At 43.9% G+C, this 23,687-nt stretch overlaps 1 protein-coding gene across 7 annotated transcripts in view; it reads left to right on the top strand.

Annotated features, from left to right (window-relative positions):
- LOC123755962 (aldehyde dehydrogenase X, mitochondrial) overlaps positions 1-22,595 on the top strand; it is a 149,254-nt gene extending 126,659 nt beyond the window's left edge. For all 7 annotated transcript variants that reach the window (XM_069300242.1, XM_069300240.1, XM_069300239.1 and 4 more), the window contains 5 exons: positions 8,309-8,473; positions 9,400-9,557; positions 9,899-9,973; positions 15,233-15,284; positions 22,291-22,595. In XM_069300242.1, the coding sequence (XP_069156343.1) occupies positions 8,309-8,473; positions 9,400-9,557; positions 9,899-9,973; positions 15,233-15,284; positions 22,291-22,308 (468 nt within the window). In that variant the 3' untranslated portion in view covers positions 22,309-22,595. The remainder of the gene's footprint in view (positions 1-8,308; positions 8,474-9,399; positions 9,558-9,898; positions 9,974-15,232; positions 15,285-22,290) is intronic.
- Positions 22,596-23,687: the final 1,092 nt, after the last annotated feature.

The raw sequence follows: 23,687 nt of genomic DNA, 5'->3' as shown, positions 1-23,687 counted from the left end.
TTTTACTGTGAGTTACGAGCACACCACATTTCACCTGTTACCACATTGACCTAACTTAATGTTGTTACATACATTCTTGTACAGCCACTAGTACGCGTAGCATTTCGGGCAGGTCCCTGGAATACGATCCCCTGCCGCGAAGAATCGTTTTTTCATCCAAGTACAGTATCCACTCAATTTAACGGCCTATATGGGGCTGAGCCCTAGTCGTTATTTCCGAAGTTAAGTCGGGTCGGGTAATTTTTCAAGTAACATTCAGGTAGGATATATTTTATACTGTATAACTAAAATTAAATAAAGTTCATTGTGTAATTGCATTCCAATTTAGTGCCACACCGACGATTAAGCCAGTTGTTGGCTGCTGCATGGATGATGTGTGAACACGGTCTGATCAAGCTCAGATGGGTGGGAAAAAATTGATTCATTCCTTTGTATTGCAAAATATTTCATGTATCAATCAGCAAGTTAATATTTTCTCAATAATATTTTAGAGATGTGTTTTGATTTACCCTGAACAGTGCAGGTAATGTATTTTTAATGTTACAACACAGGCTGTGGCGGCCATGCCATAACAATGGCGATCGAGCCTTGTCACTGAGAGCTAGCCAAGACAAAATATTTTGAGCTCACCTATTCTCTGCTGACGATAGAATATACATTTGCAGAGACTAATATGTAGCTTTTGTTGAAAAAAAAAACAATTAATATCTTGTAATACTATAATAAAATTGGTAAATTGACTTACTTTTAATGAAGCTGAAGATTACGAAGCTGTGAAGATTACGTCATCCTCTGCAGCGCTTGTTTTATATTGTTTATATTGTATACAGGGTACATACTGTATGTACACTTATTTTCAGGCATATTTTAATAGAGTATCCTTCTGTTTCTTGATGTCACTTACTGTACTTTTCCCGATGTTAAACTCTGCTGCTGCTCGTGCATGAGAATATCCTTTATCAAGTTTCTTAATTAACTCCAGCTTCTGTGCAACCGTCAGGCGCTTCCTTTGGGTAATTTTTGGCATTTTGTAAATTAAAAAGATCACAATTACAGTACAGTAATATCCTTCACAATTGAAGCTAGCCGCGCGAGTTCACGGTAAACAATGGGAACACATGGCCCGGCGGAGTACATACTAGGTCTGTGGGAAAAAAAATACCTAGTGCCTATACTATAAAAGGTATTTAATAAGAAAAAGACTTTTGCTTAATAAAAACTGTTTCAAAATATTTTATTAATAATAATTTACAATTTTCTTCATTAAAGTGAATCATTTTAAAAGAAAATTAAGATGTAATATATGACTCTGGACGATCCAGGTCGGTGGCCTGGTCGCCATGTGAGGGGACGCTGATGCCACAACAAACCCAATACCGACCGTCGGTAATATCGACCTCCAGACCGGTATAGCAGGCTCCAGATACCGGTCTCCCAAACCGGTCGTTAATACCGGCAGATCGGTATAAAAGAGGCCGTTAAATTGAGTGGATACTGTGCACATTTTACTGTTGCGTTAAACAGAGGCTACAGTTAAGGAATTGCGCCCAGTAAATCCTCCCCGGCCAGGATGCGAACCCATGACATAGCGCTCGCGGAACGCCAGGCGAGTGTCTTACCACTACACCACGGAAACTGCTTAACGTATTTTGAAGAGGAGCGTCTTTGGGCTCATGTACCATGGTACAATGGCCAGCTCAACATTATAATTTTGAGTAAGTGCTTCGTGAAATTGGTTCACATTTTTACATGGTTGAAATAGCTCATAATAAAAAATCTCTTTAGTGTGAGCCCTAGAAATTCAGTTACCAAAAGTTTAATAGGTACAAATAGATCTTTTAGGTACAAATAAAGATAAGAATAATAATCTGCCTAGACAGTTAAAGTGTAGAGCTTGTTTGACCATTTAGAGAATACTGTAGTTAATATGTAGTAACTGTTGTAAGTTAAAGGATGAAGCGGTCTATTAAAAATAGGGGTTGACATAGTGAATAAACTGTTAAATAAAAAATATAAAATAATGTTACTCTTAGAAGAACTTCTGATTGTGTGCATTGGAAGCATTTTGTGGTGAAGGATAAGTAAATGTAGAAACACAGGTTTAGTCAGATTAATGTTGTGTGTAACCTAAATGTAATTACCTAAGTGTAGTTACAGGATGAGAGCTATGCTTGTGGTGTCTCGTCTTCTCAGTACTCTTTGTTGTATACTGCTTTATTGTGTGTTGTGAATGAATTGCACTTGTGTTATAGATATGTATTTACTTCAGCAAACAAGTGACTTGTTAATATTCTTCCCATATATAGTTGAGAAGGTGGGGATATTGGGTAATTTTTGGGTATGTAATGGGAATATTCAGTGTATTTTATTTTGATGTGAGAGTTATATAGTTAACAAAGGAGTGGAAGTAAGCATTTGCATCTCTGATTTTATTAAATGGGATTTTCTGTGGGGAGCCCCTACGGCTCCCTGGAGCTTATCGAGCTAATGTGTTTTATATTAAACGCTTAGGGGCTTCCTTCCCTAAGCGTCCTGTGAGTACTGGCCCTACGTGTCAGGGTTCTCTTCCCTGGGGCGTTCAGGAACCACTCCCGTAGGGGTTCTTGCTGCTCGGCATTTGCCTTGCCCTTGGGGCCAGCTGGAGCTTGGGGCCCTTGTTTGGCCTTGGGTAGGGAGTGGTGTTGTGCTGGTTAGGGTATCAAGATGTTGCGTGACCTACCACCTACGCAGCGACTAGTTCCTGTTGCCTCTGGGGACAGTGTACTATTGTTGGTTTTTTCTTTTCTTTTGTTTTTATTTGCCTGATGGGGGATCTGCCTAGTGGGACTATAGTTTCCTTGATACTGTTTTTGTGGCCCTCTGCTAGGCCCCTATGCTTGTATACATCACAGGGGTTTCCAGTGTTGTTGTCTCCACCTTGTTAGTTTGGGTGTTAACCGGTTAGCAACACCTTGCCTGGGCTTCCCGTAGTTGTTACCCTACGGGCCCCTGGAAAACCCTGTCGGGGCCCGGTAGACACACACATGGATGCGTCTTCAGAGTTCCAGCCTGCCTTGTGCGGGTTAGAGGGTTGCTGTGTGCCCTTGTCTCAAGGTGACAGTCACCTGTTTTGCCTCCATCATGTTGCCCGTTGGGTCAACGACACCTTTGACCCGGAGTCTTGCGAGTCGTGTTCTCTGCTTGTGCTCCAGTTTTATTCTGATGTTGCTGTTAGATTACAGGTGGCATCCGCGTTGCATGTTAGGTTTAGGTTACTGCAACACGCTAGGTTGGTTTCCCACCCGGATGCCTGGGCGCCTCACAGCTGATTGGACAGTGCTTTGGATTCGTAGTCCTAAGGTTCCGAGTTCGATCCCGGTAGAGGTGGAGACAAATTGGCAAAATGTTTCTTTCACCCTGATGCCCCTATTACCTAGCAGTAAATAGGTACCTAGGAGTTAGACAGCTGCTGTGGGCAGCTTCCTGGGGGGGTGTAACAAAAAGGAGGCCTGGTCAAGGACCGGGCTGCGGGAACGCTAAGCCCCTGAAATCATCTCAAGATAACCTCAAGATAGCCCCATGGCTGCCCTGCTTTGGTTTTGGGGACCCGGACCTGGGAGCATTAGTCACTTCAACTTTGGCTCCTTCTGCGCTCCCTGGTTCCCCCCTCCCCCTCCTGTGTCCGGCTCCCAAACGTCTGAGGGTTTCGGATTCGGCACAGGGTTTAGTTGGTAATGAGACACGGGAGGCTTCGTGGGCTGCCCTATTCGGGCTGGAGACGGAGGCGTTTGAGCCGGTTCCTCCTGCCGAAACTTCTGGGTCCCACCAGCAGGCCCCTTTCTAGTCTGCCTTTCCCCTGAATTCTGCCTTTTCTTCAGGGGGTAGAGGGTTTGGAGAACAGCTCTGCCCCGGGTCCCGACTTGGGGGATCTCGGAGCTGGGTAGGAGTCGACCTGGGGGGCCTTGGGCCCCCTTTGACCCCGCTTGGGTGCTTTTGCCTTCATCACGGGGCTTATTGTTGCAGGGGGGAAGGGTTTTCTTACCTCCCTTTCCCTGTATGAGTATTATTTGGGTTCGGCTCCTCCCCGGGTTTCGGTTCCGGGCCCCTTTGGGTGCTTCAGCCCCATCTTTCCTGAGATTTTCTACTTCTCGTATCTCTGCGAAGGAGGTTCGGGAGGCTCTTGCTGCATACCTCCTGCGAGACCCGGTGTCTGCCTCTGTGATGGATCCGTCCTCTTTTGAGTTCGGTTCTTCTTCCCGGTTTTGGGTGTGTTTGGAGGTTTCGGAGTCTTCCTGACTGGCAGACTGCCCATTCTTTTCGTTGAGGGCGTGACATGGGTTTTGTCAGACTCGCACGCTTGATTAGCATGAAACTTCTACCGTTCTGCAGATTTACCTGAGGGACAAGTTTGAGCATCTTACGTTTCTTTTCCCTTATTGAGCTGTCTTTTGCCTGGCTTGAGGAGGATGTGGAGGCATTTAGTGCTGGGTCTTCGTCTGGGGCCCAGCACTCAACGAAGCTCTGTTTTGTCCATGGCTGTTTGCAGAGGCTGCAGTCTCGCAGTTTCTGCAAGCTGCTTCATCTAGTCGTCGAACTTGTTAGTTCTCCGGGGCGGTCGTTCTCGCCCATCTCGGTGGGGTCGTACCAAGGTTCAGGGTTCTGCTGGTCGAGGTGGGTCATTGGTACCAGTTTTTGAGCCAACATTGCCTATGGTGCTGGGGTCATCTGGTCAGTGCTGCGATTGCTTTGTTCGGCACTTGGTTTTTCGTAAGGGGCGTCAGCCCTTTCGCGGTTTGCCCTGTTGACGGGGCGATGGGGGGGGGAAGCTTGCTCTGTTTGCCCACGCTTGATCCCATGATTTGTGGGCCTTTTCGATCGTGTCATCCAGCGGCGTTGGGTGACTCCTCCTTTATGGGGTTCGGGGCTGGCAGGGCAGGCTTCTTCTCCTGCACTTTGTCAAGTCATCTTGGAGTGGGTATGCTTGGGCGTGGTCAAAATGATCCCGTCCCTCAGGTGGGTTTCCTGCCTGTTTCCAGTGCTCAAACGGGACAGTGGGGATCTGAGGTTCATTCTGGACTTGTCCCATCTGAATCCCTGGATTCCTTGCCCCTCTTTTTGGATGACTATTCTGTCTCAGGTCCAGCTTCTGTTGGAGCCTGGTTCCTGGATGGTGTCTCTGGACCTCAAGGACGCTTATTGGCACGTTCCTATTTATCCGGGGTTCAGGGACTGGTTAGGTTTCCTGGTGGGATGTCAGGCTTATAGCTTTCGTTGCCTCCCATTTGACTTGAATCTGGCACCTCGCGTTTTCACGCGTCTTACCTGGTTTGTTGTGACCCGTCTGCGTCTGTTAGGGATTTGGGTTTTGGCCTTCCTCGACAACTGGCTGGTGTGGACTCCCGGTTGGTCCGCTTGTCTGCTTGCCAGGGATGTGGTTCTTTCTTAGCTCGCCAGGTTCAGGTTCCTGGTGAACTGGAGGAGGTTCCATCCCAGGTTAAGACCTGGCTGGGTCTTGTTTGGGATTCTCGGACCACTTCCTTGTCTCTTCCTCCAGAGGTGTTGCTGCAGCTGTGGTCCTGCCTTCAGCTGTTTCTGAGGGGTTCCTGGGTCACTCAGCGGTTGCTCGAGCAGTTGTGCAGGAGTCTGAGTTTCGCCGTGCTGGTTTACCCGCCAGGTCGGGTTTGGCTTCGGCGTCTGTTTTGGTTCCTTCGGGGATGCCCCTTCCGCCTCTGTCGCGAATGTTGGGTTCGTCCTCCGGGAGCCTTGTGTCGGTTGCTGCATCGCCGGCTTCCTCTAAGGGGATTTCGGGGTTCGGTGCTTTGGCGCCCAAGCCTTTGCTCGATGTGTTCAGGGACGCATCATCTCTCGGCTGGGGCCTTGTGACCAGTACTCACCAGGCCGGCCAGGGACGGTGGGGTCCGTCCTTCCGTCGGGCTCACAGCACGGTTCGGGAGTTCGCGGCAGTCTGGTTCGCGCTTCGGAGGGTCTGGGTCACTTGGGATTCGACCATCTGGCTCCATTCGGACTGTTCTCCAGTGGTTCATTGCCGGAACCGCGGGGATTCTCTTTGGTCCTTGCCTCTTTGGGGTTGGTCTCTTTGAGTGGTTCGTCCGCTGGATTCTCGGGGTTTGGCTTTCCGTGCGGTTCATGTCCGGGGAGTGTCCAACGTCCTGGCGAACGGCCTGTCACACTTCATACCCCTGTCCACGGAATGGACGGTCGACGACGACTCGTTTCGTTGGATCTGCCATACGTACAGACTCCCGGAATTGGACCTCTTTGCGTCGGCGTGGTCTCTGCGTCTCCCAGTCTGTAATCCCCTTCCCCAACTGCGAGGCGTTAGCAGTGGATGCCTTTCGGCAGGACTGGTCGAGGTGGTGTTACCTGTATCTCTTTCACCCGGTCCAGCTGTTGCTTCGGGTTCTGGCTTGGTTGGAGACTTTCCCAGAGAGAGTAGTCCTTGTGGCCCCTTGGTGGTCGGCCTAGCCTTGGTTTCAGGCCGGCTGTGCGGACGAGTGGCGTGGCAGTAGAGTGTGATGTTTGCTTGTATGCTTGTTTCCGTGGGCTTGTATGGAGTTCTTCCTCTGTTCGTTTTTTTGTTTTAGTTTCTTACCGTGTGGGGTTTGTTTTGTTATGCCTACCTTTCTGGGTGCCTTACCCCCCGGTCAAAGGCATATTAGGAAAACCCTCAACCACAGGGGGGGTTTTCCAGGGCCATTGCTCCATGAAACCTCTCTGAAGGGGCCAGGTTCCGGCTCATGGTCCCTGGTAGGTCTGAATTCCATAGCTAATGTCCCGGTTTAATATAAAACACATTAGCCCGATAAGCTCCAGGGAGCCTCCGGGATCTCTCCCAGAAAATGGCGCTTCATTACATTCAACGCTCGTTTTTTCAATATATACAAAATTTCAGGATATAATTAACTATAATATATTAATAAGCATCTGATTATATTAATATGGAAATTACTTGTAAATTTTAATTGTGATAGAAAATAGGTGTAGTCCTTAACAGTGGTGGAAATTAGTTGTGGACCTTAAATGATGTTGAAACTATGTTTTGAGGCATTTAGTCAAACAAATTTTTTGCAATTAACATCTCTTGTTTGTAGGATGATTGCCATCACTTGCTGCAACCAAGGGTTAAGTGTACGTTTCAAGTAATTAAAGGAAGTTTGGTAATGGATTGGTTTGTTTGGGTACATTTGATATTAGTAGATGGTGTAAAAGAGGCGTATGCAATTTATTTTTATTTATTTTTAAGGAAGGCATTCAATTTTATACATGTAGACCATAAGGGATGCTGAATTGGAAAATAAGATTATTTTAACATTAGCTGAGCATAGTTGAACATATACAGTACAAATGAGCCAGTGAGCACTACGCTTTACAGTCGGGAGAAGGAAAGAAACTGTGAGAGTTCGGGGAAACTCTGTCCTCTTACAAATTGTCGCTTTTCGCTCGTATGCGCTACGGCCAATAAAGGCCGTAATTTGAAAATTAAAAATAATTACAATAAATTTAAGATTTTTGTTTTCCAAAACAAAAAGTTAAGGGTCCTCTGGTAGGTTAGGAGGGCAGGAAGTTCTCATAAGGTTTCAAAATGTCATGAAAACTGTTGATTGAAAGTTTCCTCTCCTAACCCAACAACCTAAGCCAGAGGACCCAAAACAGAAAATGGGATAGTATGTCACTTTCATGAACCAATTTAATTTTGAATTACGCCGATTTTTAGCCTGAGTGAGCATACGAGCGAAAAGTGGCGTAATTTGTAAGAGGACGGGTTGGAGAGAGTGTGTGGACACATGTAAAATGGATCCCAACTTAATTTATGAATTTATTACAGCACAAGTAAACTGCATGTGAAGGGTAAAATTAATAGATTAAGAATGGATAACATTTACACATAAGAAAATGTGCAAAACATTAAAATGCTTTCAGAGTATGTCTGTACAACAGTGATTTCACATCACACTTTACAAACTTAAAAGATATGTCTAGAAATGATGTAAAGAAAAATGAATCTTGAATTTATGCAGAGACAAAGTAGTCAGGCCAGATTGTATTTCATCTTGGGTACTAAGAAAATCTGCTCATGAGCTTAGCAACTCCTGTACACATTATTCTCAACAAATCTTTTCAAACAAGAAACCTTGCATTGCTCTGGAAAATGTCAGTGTAATGGATTTGTAAATAAAGTGATTTATAGAGATTATTGCTGTGATTGTGAGTAACATTGTGTAGTACTCCTCAGTGACCCAAGATATATCTGAATAAAATGTGATTTGGGCATCAAAAGTTGTGATGGTTCAGTACCTCAGTTTTCCAGGTGAGCCAAATGCAGATGGAGCGAATACTGGGCTACATCGAGAAAGGCAAGAATGAAGGTGCAACGTTGGAGTGTGGTGGTGAACGTGTTGGCAACCAGGGCTACTTCATTCAACCCACCGTCTTCTCCAATGTGACCGATGACATGACTATTGCCAAGGAGGAGGTACATTTATTTGAATATCTAGTGATATACTTAATGCTGAAAGGTATAGCCTGGTTTATATTAGCTGCCTTTGGTGTAGCAGATAATGGTATCCCTTATTGCACCTTGCAAACTATATAAGCTTGGGTTTGAGCTTTGGGATGGGAGGAACAATGTGGCATTGATTCTAAACTGTTGAACCATGCTCACCCAATAGTAATTAGAAAACTGGCAAGGTAATTCTTAGGATGAGCTGCAGAAAGGGAATGTTCTAAAGTCATTTTCTCCTGTACCCTCCAGTAGTAAAAAAATAGGAATAATTATTTTTGTAATAGTTTCAACATTATCCTGACGATTATCTTGCCTTTGTGATAACAAACTTGGATTATGTATGATTGCAGTTTTGAGCATCATACTATAAATTGGATGTAAATTTTATAGAAAATATACAGTTATTACTTACTGCAAAATTAGGAATGGCCTCTATAAGAGAGACTTTAAAGAAAAACTATATATACTGTACATTGTTTTGTATGACATAGGGTAAGGGAAGAGATATAATTGAAGAGTACAGAGGGTTAGAAAGGTTTAACAAGAAGGAATGTTGATAGGGTTTTGGAAGTATGAACGCAAAATATAAAACTAAATATGGTAAACAATGGATTCAGTTTGGATAAATTTAGATTTAGAAAGTAATAGACATTGGATAAAAGATAGTGTTTATAAATAAGAGTAGCATGCCAAAAATCAGTATCATCATAGAAGGTAACTCACTTTGAAGTCGCATTCAAATGTGCCAAATATGAGCGGGAGTAGATTGATACAAATCAAAGCTACCTCACACATGCGGGACCAAAGAGCTGAAGCTCAACCCCTGCAAGCACAACTAGGCGATACAGGCCAATAAGCCATTTGCAGATTTTTATTCTCATGTTCTTAAATTGTAGATTTTTGGTCCAGTGCAAGTAATACTGAGGTTCAGTACAATGGATGAAGTGATTGAACGCTCCAATAAGACACAATATGGCCTTGCTTCTGGAATTGTGACTACTGACATTAACAAGGCTCTGACCTTTGCCCAAACTATTCGTGCTGGATCTGTGTGGTAAGACCTTTTTTGTAATGCAGGCAAATTATTTCTAACCACATCAGTATTCTGCAAATACTATATAGAGTAAAATTTAATATAAACTAAGAGTTTTATATTTCTAGACTTTTCCAAATCATAGGATGCTGCTCGTAGCCAAGATACTTGGCAGTTTTCAAATTTCTTTGAACTAAATTTTTTGTATTATCTCCTCTTTGGTTTCAAATTGCATTAGAGTTCTATTCTGATAGATATTAAAATAATAATCAGTTGGTGGTAACTGCAACTGGATTATATATAAATTTATGAATGTGAGAACCAAGAAGTGGGCTATAATTACCATTATTCATTGTTTTTAGGGTAAACTGCTATGATGTGTGCCTTCCTCAGACACCATTTGGGGGCTACAAGCAATCTGGTCAAGGACGAGAGTTGTACGTATGGTCTATTGTTGTTTGTTAAGCATAATTTACTAATACTATGGCTATATACTGAGTGCATATATAAAGTTGCCCGTATTATTATAGTTTAATAATACAGTATTATCTCCATTTTAGAATTTAATCCGTTCCCAGAGACAATTCGAAAACCGAAACGAATTTTCCCATAAGAAATAATGTAAATTAAATTAATTCGTTCCACACACTCAAAAATATTAACTTAAAAATACATTTTATACAGAATACTACTCCCATTTTTCATACACAAAACAATCAGGTATAAATATAAACCATAAATAAAATAAGTGAACATTTAACTGCACTTTACTGAGGACTCTTGTTGGCGTATGGGAGACGGTGAGGATGGATGGAGCAGCAGTGTCGGTGTATGGGGAGGGTGAGGAAGAGGGGGGAGGAGGTAAGACTTAAGACCCCTGCTCGCCTTAAACACATTCATATCTGCATCACTGGTTCAAGATTTTCCTTTCACACATTTCACTGCCTATGTTATGTGGCAGCTTGTCAGAACCAGTCAGTTACAGTCACAACATGTCAATCAAGCATTCACATTTAAGACCAGTCATAGGCAGTCATTACCAAAGGCAGTCAAGCATTCACAGGCAGTCATAACCAAAGGCACTCGAGCATTCACATTTGTAGTAGCAACCGGTTAGGTATTTACGGTCAGTCATGCATTTACAGTCAATCAGCCATTCACAGTCAATCGGCCATTCGCAGTCAATCGGCCATTAACAGTCAATCAGGCTTTAATGAAAGAGCGCTCAAGGAGTCTGCCTCCTGATCCATCAGCTGGTAGTAAGGAAGCCTACCATATTAATACCGTCCAATTGGCTAGGAGGAGTACTGCTGGGAGGGTCCAGTCTGGGGGATGAGGGGATGGAGGTAGGAAGGAGGCTGTAGGATTGGGGGGGGGGGGGGTTGAGGTAGTGGGTAGGGTACGGTGTGCGGGATGAGGGGATGTCTTTGGGAGGGAATGGAGGGATGTCTGGGAAGGGAATGAGGGTGACCAGCTCCTGTTTTAGTCCTAGTCAGAAGCTCGCCCACTCATGCCATCGCCTCTGCTACCCACCCACCCACTCTGCCACCCACCCACCCACTCTGCCACCCGTCCTGCTATTCATCTGCCCACCTGCTGTCTCCTGACTGCCACCCATCCACTCTGTGCCCACCCAACCATCGATCTCCTAAAGTCTACCATCAGCCACCCACTGCCTTAGTCTACTATTAGCCACCCACCTTAGTCTACCATCTGCCACCTACCACCTTAGTCTACCATCTGCCACCCACCTCCTTAGCCCCCATCAACTTCGCAATGTGCCTACAGGCCCTCGACGGGGGTGCGCAACGCGCCTCCGGGTGTTTATATTTTTAGCGTTCCATTCAAAACTCCCGCAGCTACATAGGGTTCACATCAGCTTCCTCGGGGCTTTTGTAAATAGATGCCATCTTTAAAAAAAAAGTAGTGGGTCACATTCCCGGGTGTGAGAGCCTCAGTACTGAGTGAGCAACCAAGGCTGGTGTACACATCATGAGCTCACACCACTGCTGTTCAGCATTGTGACCCCAGCACCGCCTAATAATGTTAAAATATATATATAACGTATTATTTAGTCATGATAGTATTACAGAAGAGCCTGAGTGTGATAATGGGTGTGTAAAATAATCAAATATTAGTGATTCAATGCTGTTCACGATGTTCACAGCGCTAGCCACAGCACCACAGCATATTTCGTCCATCTAGGAATCGTCAAACAACTTCGTAGGTTCCTTTACAAAATAAAATTGTGGTCAATTATTCATTTACAGGAATTAGTGACCAGGATTATGATACCAGCAGGATTGTGGTGATAATTAGCGCTGTGCGTAGTATTGTGGGAGGTGGTGGTGGTTTGGTGAGGGAGGGAGGGGGAGAGACAAGATAGTGTCACTGTGGCAGCCACTCTTGTTTTGCTCACCATACTAGCTTAGTGGTTTGCTATTGTGAATACACATGTACATGGGTATATACGATGTGTGTATGTACCCATGTACATATGTGTGTAGTATTGTGGGAGGAGAAATTTTGGTGAGGGAGGGAGGGAATCGAGGTAGCCTCACAGTGTGTGGCAGCAACTCTTGTTTTCCTCACCATAGTGGTTCTATGGTCTTAGTGGTTCGCTATGGTGAACACACATGTACATGGATATATACAATGTGTATATATAGTGCAATAACAGCAACAGGAGTATTTTGGGAGGAGCTATTTTGTTGAGGGAGGTGACGTCATAATCGTAGTGTCATCTGCTGGCTGCTGTGTGATTTCTCATGCAGTGTATGGTGGCCACTGTGCTGACAAAATACCGGCTTACTTGCATAGTTCTGGTGAATAAAACATTTAGATATGTATACATAACATGTGTAAATAGTGTAATAAAAACAATAACAGTATGGTGGGAGGAGCAATGTTGGCGAGTAAGATGTTGGAGTGAAGAAGGACTGGCTGGGTGTGGCAGCTCACACTCGTGCAGTTCAGAGTGTGTTTATGGTGAATGTATATAGTGTGTGAGACAGTGTATAGTGTGTAAATATGTTATAAATATACATAAATGAACATGAAACATTGGTGTGAATAATAGTATGGTGGGAGGAGGGGCGATGGCGAGTACAATGTTGGAGGAGTGAGGGAGGACTGGCTGTGTGTGGCAGTTCACACTCACGGCATTCAGTGTGTGTTTATGGTGTGTGTATATGTAGTGTGTGATACTGTACAGTGTGTAAATAAATTGATTATTGATAGACATAAATTAGCATGATACATTGGAAATATGTGCCGGATATGTATACACGTGTCATGCACGTAACAGTGTCTTCGGACAGTACGGATGTTCTACTGCCATAATATAGGGTAGGTGTTCATTATACATGGGATTGGCACAAAAAAACAAATAAAATGTATTTGGAACTGTGCGCAAAAAATTAACAAAAATATATTCGTGGCAACTCGCGCATCTTGACCCAGGTGACCTACTGGCCCCAGGAGCGTACGCCACAGGCGACCAGGGATTGATAACGTCATGCGCAAACTTACGGATCCCATTGCAGTCAAAGTACAACGTTGACTTTTTGTTAACATATCCATACTCGGGAAAAGATTTTTGACTTTCAGAAAAACAAAGAATTTTTTCCAGAGAATTTATTTCCTGTGCACTGGGGGGGGGGGGGTTGCCATATTTGGAAGCTGAGCAGTTCAGGGGTTAGTTTACCATCAGCCACCCACCACCTTAGTCTACTATCAGCCACCCACCACCTTAGTCTACTATCAGCCACCCACCACCTTAGTCTACCATCTGCCACCCACCACCTTAGTCTACCATCTGCCACCCACCACCTTAGTCCACCATCTGCCACCCACCAGCTTAGTCTACCATCAGCCACCCACCTCCTTAGTCTACCATCAGCCACCCACCACCTTAGTCTACCATCAGCCACCCACTACCTTAGTCTACCATCAGCCACCCACCACCTTAGTCTACCATCAGCCACCCACCACCTTAGTCTACCATCTGCCACCCACCACCTAAGTCTACCATCAGCCACCCACCACCTTAGTCTACCATCAGCCACCCACCACCTTAGTCTACCATCTGCCACCCACCACCTAAGTCTACCATCAGCCACCCACCACCTTAGTCTACCATCTGCCACCCACCACCTTAGTCCACCATCTGCCACCCACCACCTTAGTCTACCATCAGCCACCCACCACCTTAGTCTACCATCTGCCACCCACCACCTTAGTCCACCATCAGCCACCCACCCACCACCTTAGTCTACCATCAGCCACCCACCACCTTAGTCTACCATCCGCCACCCACCACCTTAGTCTACCATCAGCCACCCACCTCCTTAGTCTACCATCAGCCACCCACCACCTTAGTCTACCATCCGCCACCCACCACCTTAGTCTACCATCCGCCACCCACCACCTTAGTCTACCATCAGTCACCCACCCACCTCCTTAGTCTACCATCAGCCACCCACCACCTTAGTCTACCATCAGCCACCCACCACCTTAGTCTACCATCAGCCACCCACCACCTTAGTCTACCATCCGCCACCCACCACCTTAGTCTACCATCAGCCACCCACCACCTTAGTCTACCATCCGCCACCCACCACCTTAGTCTACCATCAGCCACCCACCTCCTTAGTCTACCATCAGCCACCCACCACCTTAGTCTACCATCAGCCACCCACCACCTTAGTCTACCATCCGCCACCCACCTCCTTAGTCTACCATCAGCCACCCACCACCTTAGTCTACCATCAGCCACCCACCACCTTAGTCTACCATCAGCCACCCACCACCTTAGTCTACCATCCGCCACCCACCACCTTAGTCTACCATCAGCTACCCACCACCTTAGTCTACCATCCGCCACCCACCACCTTAGTCTACCATCAGCCACCCACCACCTTAGTCTACCATCAGCCACCCACCACCTTAGTCTACCATCAGCCACCCACCACCTTAGTCTACCATCAGCCACCCACCTCCTTAGTCTACCATCAGCCACCCACCACCTTAGTCATACGTGTACAGTATCAACAAATACGAGCACCGAGGCAAACCTTGAGTATCGAGTTGAATTTTTTTAAGAAATTGAGCTCGAGAACCAAAAAATTTTAAAATGGGCATTCAAAAACTGAGGTTCCACTGTATAGTGTATAACTATAGCATTTTGCAAATGTCTGAAGAATAGGATAGCTTGTTCTAATAATTGTGGTTAAACAGCTTTAAAAAGCCAAATTTAATAAATAATCAGCAAAAATTAATTTGCCAAAGTATAAGAGCCTTTAATTAAGAATGATCAAGACATTGATCATAAGACAAGAGTTTTGGATTAGTGTGGTCATGCAGGACTAGTGAGAATGGAGCTAATGGCAGCACTGTAAATGGGACAAGGTAGTTATTACAAAAAGCTAATCAACTAATGAAAGAAAAGAGTTTAAGAAAATGTTGCTGGGAGATGAAAACTGCAATATTCAGCAATATGGAAGCACATAATAAGTTATAAGAACATTGTTGAGCTCCTCATCATTATGTTTACAAAGTTCAGTGTGAATGTACTCATTTAAAAATTATGGAGAACTAACATACTGTACAGTATATGAATTTGAATGATACAGGCTTATAATGACATGAATAGAAAATAATTTTCTTTGTAACTTAAAATCATTTGTTTGTTTCAGGGGTGAGGAAGGCTTGACAGAGTATTTGGAGATGAAGACCATAGTGATCAAGGTACCTAGCACGACATTATAACCTAAACTTCAACTTCTAATCAGTTCGCTTTAACCCTTCAACTGCACATATCAACCAGGGTTGTTTCATTGTTGGTGTGCATGTCATCCAAGGCCTAGTTTAGGTCAAGCGTAAGATTTAAAACTCCTGTGGTTACACAGGGCTCATATCTACTTGGGTCTCCAGTAAACAGGTGCCATCTTGGAAAAATTGTGGGCACCCTTATTTGGTGTGATAGCATCAGTACTAGCACAGCATCCATGATTAGTGCATGCAGCAGCAGCTCACAGCATCACTTAATGTTGAAATATGTGCACAGTATATATGTACACATATAAAATGTGTACACAGAGTGATAATAGCAGAAACTATATGTTTTACTGTCGATAGAATATAATATTGTGCACATTAGAGACATGGATGTATTTGTATGTATCAATGTTATACACATTTTAATATAAATTTCTAAAGTGACACACTATTAAATAATATAAATGCAAAATAACAAGTGAAAAAAACAAATCAATGACACTGAAATAAATTGGTATAAATATATTTGTCGTATCTTCCACCAACCGCGCAGTTTGGTGCCTTCTTTTGATAATTACTTACTTCCACCAACCGCCTGGCCCACATGAGCCGGTGGCCGAGCGGACAGCACGCTGGACACGTGAACCTGTAGTCCCGGGTTCGATCCCGGGCGCCAGCGAAAAACGATGGGTAGAGTTTCTTTCACCCTATGCTCCTGTTACCTAGCAGCAAATAGGTACCTGGGAGTTAGTCAACTGTCATGGGCTGCTTCCTGAGGTGTGTGTTCTCTGTTACTGTCCTTTCTCTTTGGTAATGTTTATTCTTCAGTGGAATATTCGTGTATTTTATGCCAACTTCCATGAACTCCAACTTCTAATTACACAGTTTTCACCGCTTTGTGTTTGTCTCCAGGAACCGATGCTTGGTGCTCGTCCTGGTCACTTTCGTGGTTATTATTTTCTTTCTCTTCACCCCCCCAGCTCTTGCTGGGGCCCATAATTCTACTGCTCTTTTAATTCGATCTGATATTCCCTTCGTCCCCCCCAACTTCTTCCATCACCTATCCATTGTTCTGCTGCCCATGTTTTTGTAGGTAAATGGTATACAGTCTGTTCCATTCATCTGCCCCCAAATGTCCTGCTTTCCCTTCCTGATCTTAAGTACCTCCTGGACTCCTTGCCAGAGCCGGTGCTCCTTTTGAGTGATTTCAACTGTCGACATTCCCTCTGGGGTAATGTTCTGACAAACACCCGAGGCCGTCTTCTCGAACCGTTCGTCCTCGCTTCTTCTCTATCTCTTCTGAATTCTGGCGAGCCCACTCATGTGGACTATCGAACTTGCACCCTTTCCTGTCTTTATCTTTCTCTCTGCTCGTCGTCCCTTTACTTAGATTTCACGTGGCAGGTTCTTGATGACCTCCATAACAGTGATCATTTCTCTATCCTCGTTTCCTTTTTCTCTTTCCACCCCCCCCTCTCCTTCTCTAGGTGGCAGTTTGCCAAGGCTGACTGGAACCTATTTATCCTCTGTGCTACTCTCTCTCCCTCTTCCTCGCACCCTCCTTCTTTTTTATGACACTGTCTTCAATGCTGCCCTCCTCTCTCTTTCTCGCTCTTCCTCCCAGGGCACACGGAAGTGCATTCCCTGGTGGAATGCGGACTGTGCTCGGGCTGTCCGCTGTAAGTGTGCAGCCTGGAAGATACACCGCCGCCAGCAGACAGCTGATTCTATTATTTTGTTTCGGAAGGCAAGTGCAGTGGCCTGTAGGACCATCCATACAGTTAAACGTGAGAGTTGGAAATCTTATGTTTCCACCATTACGTCCGATACTCCTCTGCCGCAGATCTGGAAGAAGATCCGCAAGATTGCGGGCAAGTTCATTCCAGATGTCTCGCCAGTTCTCCACCTCTGTGATACTTTTGTGGCAGATCCAGTGAAGGTCGCAACCGAACTGGGTTCCCACTTTTCTTCTGTTAGCACTGGTTCTCATCTTCCTCAATCCTTCCTTCTTCGTAAGCCTGTTCTTGAATCTTATCCTTTAGATTTCCGCACTCATCTCCGCCTTCCCTATAACAGTCCTTTCTCTCATTCTGAACTTCAGTCTGCCCTGGCCCTCTGCGGATCTACGGCGGCGGGCTCGGATGACGTTCATTATGAGATGCTTCGCCATCTCCTTCCGTGCACGCCTCAGTATTTACTGAGTCTGTATAACCAGGTCTGGGAGTCGTCGTCCGTTCCTGAGGTCTGGCTCGATGCCGTTGTACTCCCTATTCGGAAACCAAGGTCTCTCGGTACATCCCCTAAGGACTTCCACCCTATTGCTCTCACGAGTTGTATTTGCAAGCTGTTTGAGTGTATGGTAAATGTCCGTCTGATGTGGTTCTTGGAACATCACCACCACCTCTCTCCTCAATTTGGTTTTCGCAAGTGCCTCAGCACAACTGATGTCCTGGTGAACTTGGAGGTCTTTATTCGTACTGCTTTTGCTGCGAAGACCTCTGTTGTTGCTGTCCTTTTTGACCTGGAAAAGGCTTATGACACGACTTGGAGATACCATATTCTGTCCCAACTTCGTTCTTTTGGCCTTCGTGGTAATCTCCCTCTCTTCCTCTAAAGCTTTCTCTCTCGTTGTACCTTTCGAGTCAGGCTTGGTACCACTCTCTGCCTCTTTTCGGCAGTATGAAGGTGTGCCCCAAGGTAGTGTTCTTAGTACTACTCTTTTTCTGGTTGCCCTCAATGGTCTTCTTTCCTCCTTTCCTTCTGGTATCTTCTCCGCTTTATGTTGACGATCTTACTCTTTGCTGTCGGGGTGATGATTCGCCTCTCCTTCAACGGCGGCTTTAACTTGTGATTGATGCCATGTCATCTTGGGCCACCAATCATGGCTTCAAGTTCTCTACTACTATGATTTGTGCCATGACTTTTACTCGGAAGTGGGTCGTTCTTCGTCCCTCTTTGTCATTTTATGGTCATCCCCTTGAGAACAAAGATTCATCGAAGCTTTTGGGGTTATTCTTTGACACTTGTTTGTCTTGGTCGCCCCATGTCTCTTACCTCTGTGTTGAATGCTCTAAGGCCCTTAACCTACTTAAGGTTTTGTCCCATACTTGTTGGGGAGCGGATGGACGCACGCTCCTCAATTTGCATTCCTCTCTCGTCCTGTCTAAACCCGATTATGGTTGCCCTGCATACTCTTCTGCTTCTCCTTCTACTCTTCGCTGTCTTGATCCTTTGCACTATACTGGGTTGCACCTCGGCTCTGGTGCTTTTCGTTCAACTCCTACCCTCAGCTTGTACGCTGACACTGGCTTTGTCTCTCCAGGACCGCCGTGATCGCTACAGTCTTAGCTATCTTGCGCTATCCTTACAGCATCCTCACTCCCATCTCTACTGTGCTTTGACTTTTACCCCTCCTGTAGTTCCTGTTCCTCTTCACCACCTTCCTCTTTCTGTCCGTTTGTCTCGCTTAGAAGATTCTCTTTCGATTCGTATTACTAATGTTTCTCCTCGTATTGTTCCATCCTTGCCTCCGTGGAGGGTTCCCCTTCCCAAATTTTGTACTTCTCTGACCACCATCACTAAAGTTTTTACTCCTCCTACGGTTCTGAAACGCCTCTTCCCTTGAGCACTTTTCTTCTAACTCCCACTCCGTTCCCATCTTCACCGATGGGTCTAAATCTGCTGACGGTGTGGGCTACTCTGTTGTTTTTCCTGACCATACTTATATGTGTCGCCGTCCTCCGGAGGCTAGCATCTTCACAGCAGAACTTTATGCTATTCTCTATGCTCTTCATCTCCTGCTTTCCCGGTGTCAATCCTCCTTTGTGGTGGTAGTTGACTCTCATAGTGCCCTCATGGCTTTATGGTTCTTTAATCCGGTCCATCCGGTGGTCATCGAGATTCAACATTGGCTGTTTCTTATCTCCAGTAAGTCGGTTGCGTTCTGCTGGGTTCCCAGCCATGTTAGTGTCTCTTTCAATAAGCGTGTGGTTGCTACCGCTAAGGACGCTATCCGCACTTGTCCCATCTCCCGTAAAGGTATTCCTTATTCTGACTTTTTCCCAGTTATTCATGCCTCCATCCTTGCCTGCTGGCAGAGTTGTTGGTCTTCTGTTATTGGTAACAAACTGCATACTCTTAAGGGTCGTGTGTCCCAGTGGCCTTCCTTCCTGCCACCGTAACCGGAGGTGGGAAACGGCTCTGGCTAGGTTGCGTATTGGCCATACCCGTTTAACTCACGGTCACTTAATGGAGCTCTGCCCTGCTCCTGATTGTCCAAATTGCATTGTTCCTCTTACGGTCGTGCATATCCTTGTTGAATGTCCCGACTTCCAGGACGAGCGTGTGTCTTGTTTTCCGAACATCCCCTGCGGTCGCTTGTCCCTCGATAGAATTCTTGGTGACTCGGATACTTTTGATATTGTTCGCCTTATGCATTTTTGTTCTCGTATTGGCATCCTTGGTGATATTTAGCGCCCTCTGATTATCCCGCACATTTGATGGTGCTATATAGCCTTCCCGGTTTGGTGCCTTCTTTTGATAATTACTCGCTTACTTGCCACATGAATTATATTATAAACAATGACATGATTGGTTATTTAATTCTTTATTGTTTTGAATTTATCTAATGCAAATGTATACAGTGTAATTTAATCTATATTTAAACAATTGCAATATATCAAATATTTATTTGTTAAATATTTATTAACCTAGTTAGTTATATTTAGTTAAGTGGCAAGTAATTTACTCACTAAGGTGAGCTCGTAAGCCCTAGTAATTGCACCTGCAATACAATGGGATTAGTAGCACAAATATATTGGATCCAAATCTCAAAAACATCACCAACCCTCCCATATTTTTAATGTATTATGCAGGTACGGAGCTCTCAGGCTTATTTTACTAAGACTTGGTTGGCCCCTCTTGTTGGGCCAGAGCTTAGAGAGTTGTTCATTACTATGTAGTGGAGTGGGGTGTGTTATGGTGTCCGACTTCTTTAGCTGAGGTTTCAGGTGTGGCCGCTAGTATTCTTCCACCTCGTGGTTTGTTCTCATTTTATTCACATAGTTTTGTTATTTCACCACACTAACTGACCACAAAATAAACAGCTTAACTTGAAAGCATACATTCCATGGTGTGCTTGTTTGTTTTTGTGTGAGGGTGTCTGGCTCCTTGCTGGTGTGGCGTCGGTGTAGCCTCCCACTCCTCTCAGTTTATGGCAAGATACACACAAGTCTCTTTATATCATGTGTCTTAGTGTTTATACACTTATGAGTGTGTAGTTTATACCACCATACAAAGGTACACTTATCTGTAAAACGGCTAAAACTAAGCGTTTACAACCATGGTGTGTTTTCTTGAGGTGGTGGAGTTTTGCTTACTTGTGGAAGTGTCTAAACACTAATTAAATCCACACCAAGGCAGGTAAAGTTACCCAATCCGTTTTAAAGGTCGATTTACACTCGCTAACCAAACATATCTGGTTAAACAATTATTTATTAAATATATGTAATTATTTAAAGGATATAGTATTACAATGATATGCTTATAGCTATTTGATTTAATTACATATCCTGGTATGGAGGCCATTACGGATGCTTCCCTGGGGTAATGTGTTCAAAATGGTGGTCATTTGCTGACTAGACATTCTCTCTGTCCTGGGAGGGCTTGGTTTTGTTCTATAAATAGCTATACATAAGCAATAGGCCATGTTATACTATATTTTTGGTGGAAATTTTCCACAGACAGAAAAATATCTGAGTAGCCACATGGCACAGAGTCGAGAACATACACCAAGCTCACTGGCTGCTGGAGTCATTAATGCATATGCAAATAATTACAGTTTACTTACTCAACATTCACACCACATTTATACACATGCTTGTTCTTAGCCATCAGTGAATGGGGAAGTTGTCTCTACTGTTGCAAGCTATCTCTCACAAGATGTGTCTTGAGTTAGAAGTACTTGTAGCTTTTGAGGGGAACAGTACTCAGGAGCTCAAGAGAGCCTACATCCTTTTCAATGCACAGCATCACTGAGAATGATGAGATAGAGCTTAAAGCGAGATGGTGGAACTCTCACCTTGTGTCACTTGTTAAAAGCCTTCACATAGAAGTTAAAAGCCGTCACATAGAGCACCACCAATCAGAATGCAGTTTCTACCATACAGACGTATCTGATTAGGTAAGCTCTGGGCTTCTCTGACGACATTGGGAGTGGAAGGAAGCGGTATGAAAACCGTTAAAGATCAGGTCAGCCATGCAACTATACATACAACAGCTAAACTTGTGGTTGGAATCTCCCATGATTATACAGGCGAGTTGTATTAACTGCCATCTGCTAGTATAATCAGACATCTTATGTCACTACACACATGATATTTGAACCACCCATGTGATCCTTAATCTGTAGACAGCTTACACGAGGTACTTATGTTTTTGGATAAAGGCTCGGTGCACAACATTGCTCAGCACAGCAGCCATGGGGTACAAGTCAAGCTTCTAGCTGAGAGAACACAATTCTCCCTCACTAGTAGATGGTACCATCTCATCATTGAATGTAATATGACTTTGGGGGCCCACCGGGGTTCACCCAAAAATTGGCTTTTCATTGCATTCAACGCCGAGTTTTTTTTTTTTTTTTTAGATAGCATGTACAGTATAATACTTTATCAATACTATATTTGTATTGGTAAACATAACACAGCCTGAATCCTTTTTCATTTATTATCAGCATTTTCTTCATGCATGTGAATGCCTGACAATTGTCACATTTTAACTTTCAATCTTGGAAGGTTTGAGAATGATATTTATACATTAAATTGTAATTGGTAGTTTTACGAATATAATTGCAACTGTATTATAAGATATGCTGGTATTGAGGCATAAGAAACTTTCCTTAATCACCTTTATTGATAGAACCTTGTAGTTAAATTTCTAGGGGCTAGTAACACTATAAAAGGTATACACTTTGTTGCAGGTTCCCTCTAAGCTGTGATCCTCAGACAAGAGAGGAAGATGGTATGCAAGTACTGTAACAAAAGGCAGCTATAGTGGTCCTCATTTATCTTTTATTAACAGGTACATGTTTGTGCAAGGTTTCATAAATGCTAATCTTCTCAACATAATAAGGGGAAATAATTTAAATTTTTAGATATTGAAATGTATTAATGGATCATATTTATTTTATGGTCCAAATATTTGATAGTTTGCTCACTATGAATATTGCTTGGAAAACGATTTTATTTTTACTCAATGAGATTCATAATAAACTTTAGAAAAGTAGTCTGCATTTCTCTTTACCTACATTTGAGAACTGTGCTCAGTTGTGAAATATGTATGTAGTGATAATTAGGTATCACCAGTAGTGATATATTATTGTTTTACTGTACAGTATTATGTTTTGCAGTGTTTAAAACATTTTATTGAGGTTTCTATTCAACATCTTTGAAGTTCCTGTACTTAAGTTTGAGCCCTAAAATATGACTGCTGTTGAAATCGATTAATATAGCCCCATAGCAAATTCTTTTAAACTATCTTGAGAGCCTCATTTTATTGACTTAAAACCTAAAACACTTACGCACATGAAACTAGATTCCTTTCATTATTAAAAAGGCTGCTAATTGTGTGCCATTGTGATGTATGCTTCAAGAGTCTCTAAGGCCTAAGACAAGGATGTCATTAAAATTTCATATGCAGCACATGTCAAACCAGTGCTAGACCATATAATACTAGTGCCCCAAACTCAAACAGCATAAAATGAAGGCTGAATAAAGTTGAAATTTTCTACAGGGCTTGTTAATCCTGGAATTGAGGGGACTAAAGACATATTAAGAAATTATCGATAATTAAGAGTGTGATTCAAACAATAATTCAATTTTGACAGCTTGTTTAGCTTCAGCAGTAATGTAATGTTCTAGAGGCCATGGAAGCTAGACATGCAGATGAGCCATAGCTGGGAATGTCTGGAAATAATTCCTCAATGCAAAGGAACAGAAAATTGCATCTTCAAGGATACCATCCACCTTTCAGACAAGCCAGAACAAGAGCAGTGGTGGGATGCTATATTTAAAAAAGGACTTGAATACATCCAGCACTGAAGAATTGAAAACCAAAAGATCCCCAGAAATCTGCATGGTGCACCATAATAGCTCAAAATGGTAGCAAGCTGACAGTGAGAGTATGCTACAGGGCAGACACAGCAACAGCAGAGGAAGTTGCTTATGTGCATAATGTGATAAATGCTGCAGCTGAACCTCGAGCCCATTTAATGGAGGACTTTAACCATGAGATAACATACTGCGTGAATTTAATATCATAAGCTGAAGTTGAGCAATTTCTTGATCTGGTTGGGACCAGTGGCAGCTCGTGAGAAAA

The sequence above is a fragment of the Procambarus clarkii genome, chromosome 43, assembly GCF_040958095.1.
Source record: "Procambarus clarkii isolate CNS0578487 chromosome 43, FALCON_Pclarkii_2.0, whole genome shotgun sequence".
NCBI lineage: Eukaryota > Metazoa > Arthropoda > Malacostraca > Decapoda > Cambaridae > Procambarus > Procambarus clarkii.
The sequence above is the reverse complement of the archived record's forward strand: the minus strand, read 5'-3'. Positions and strand labels throughout refer to the sequence as shown.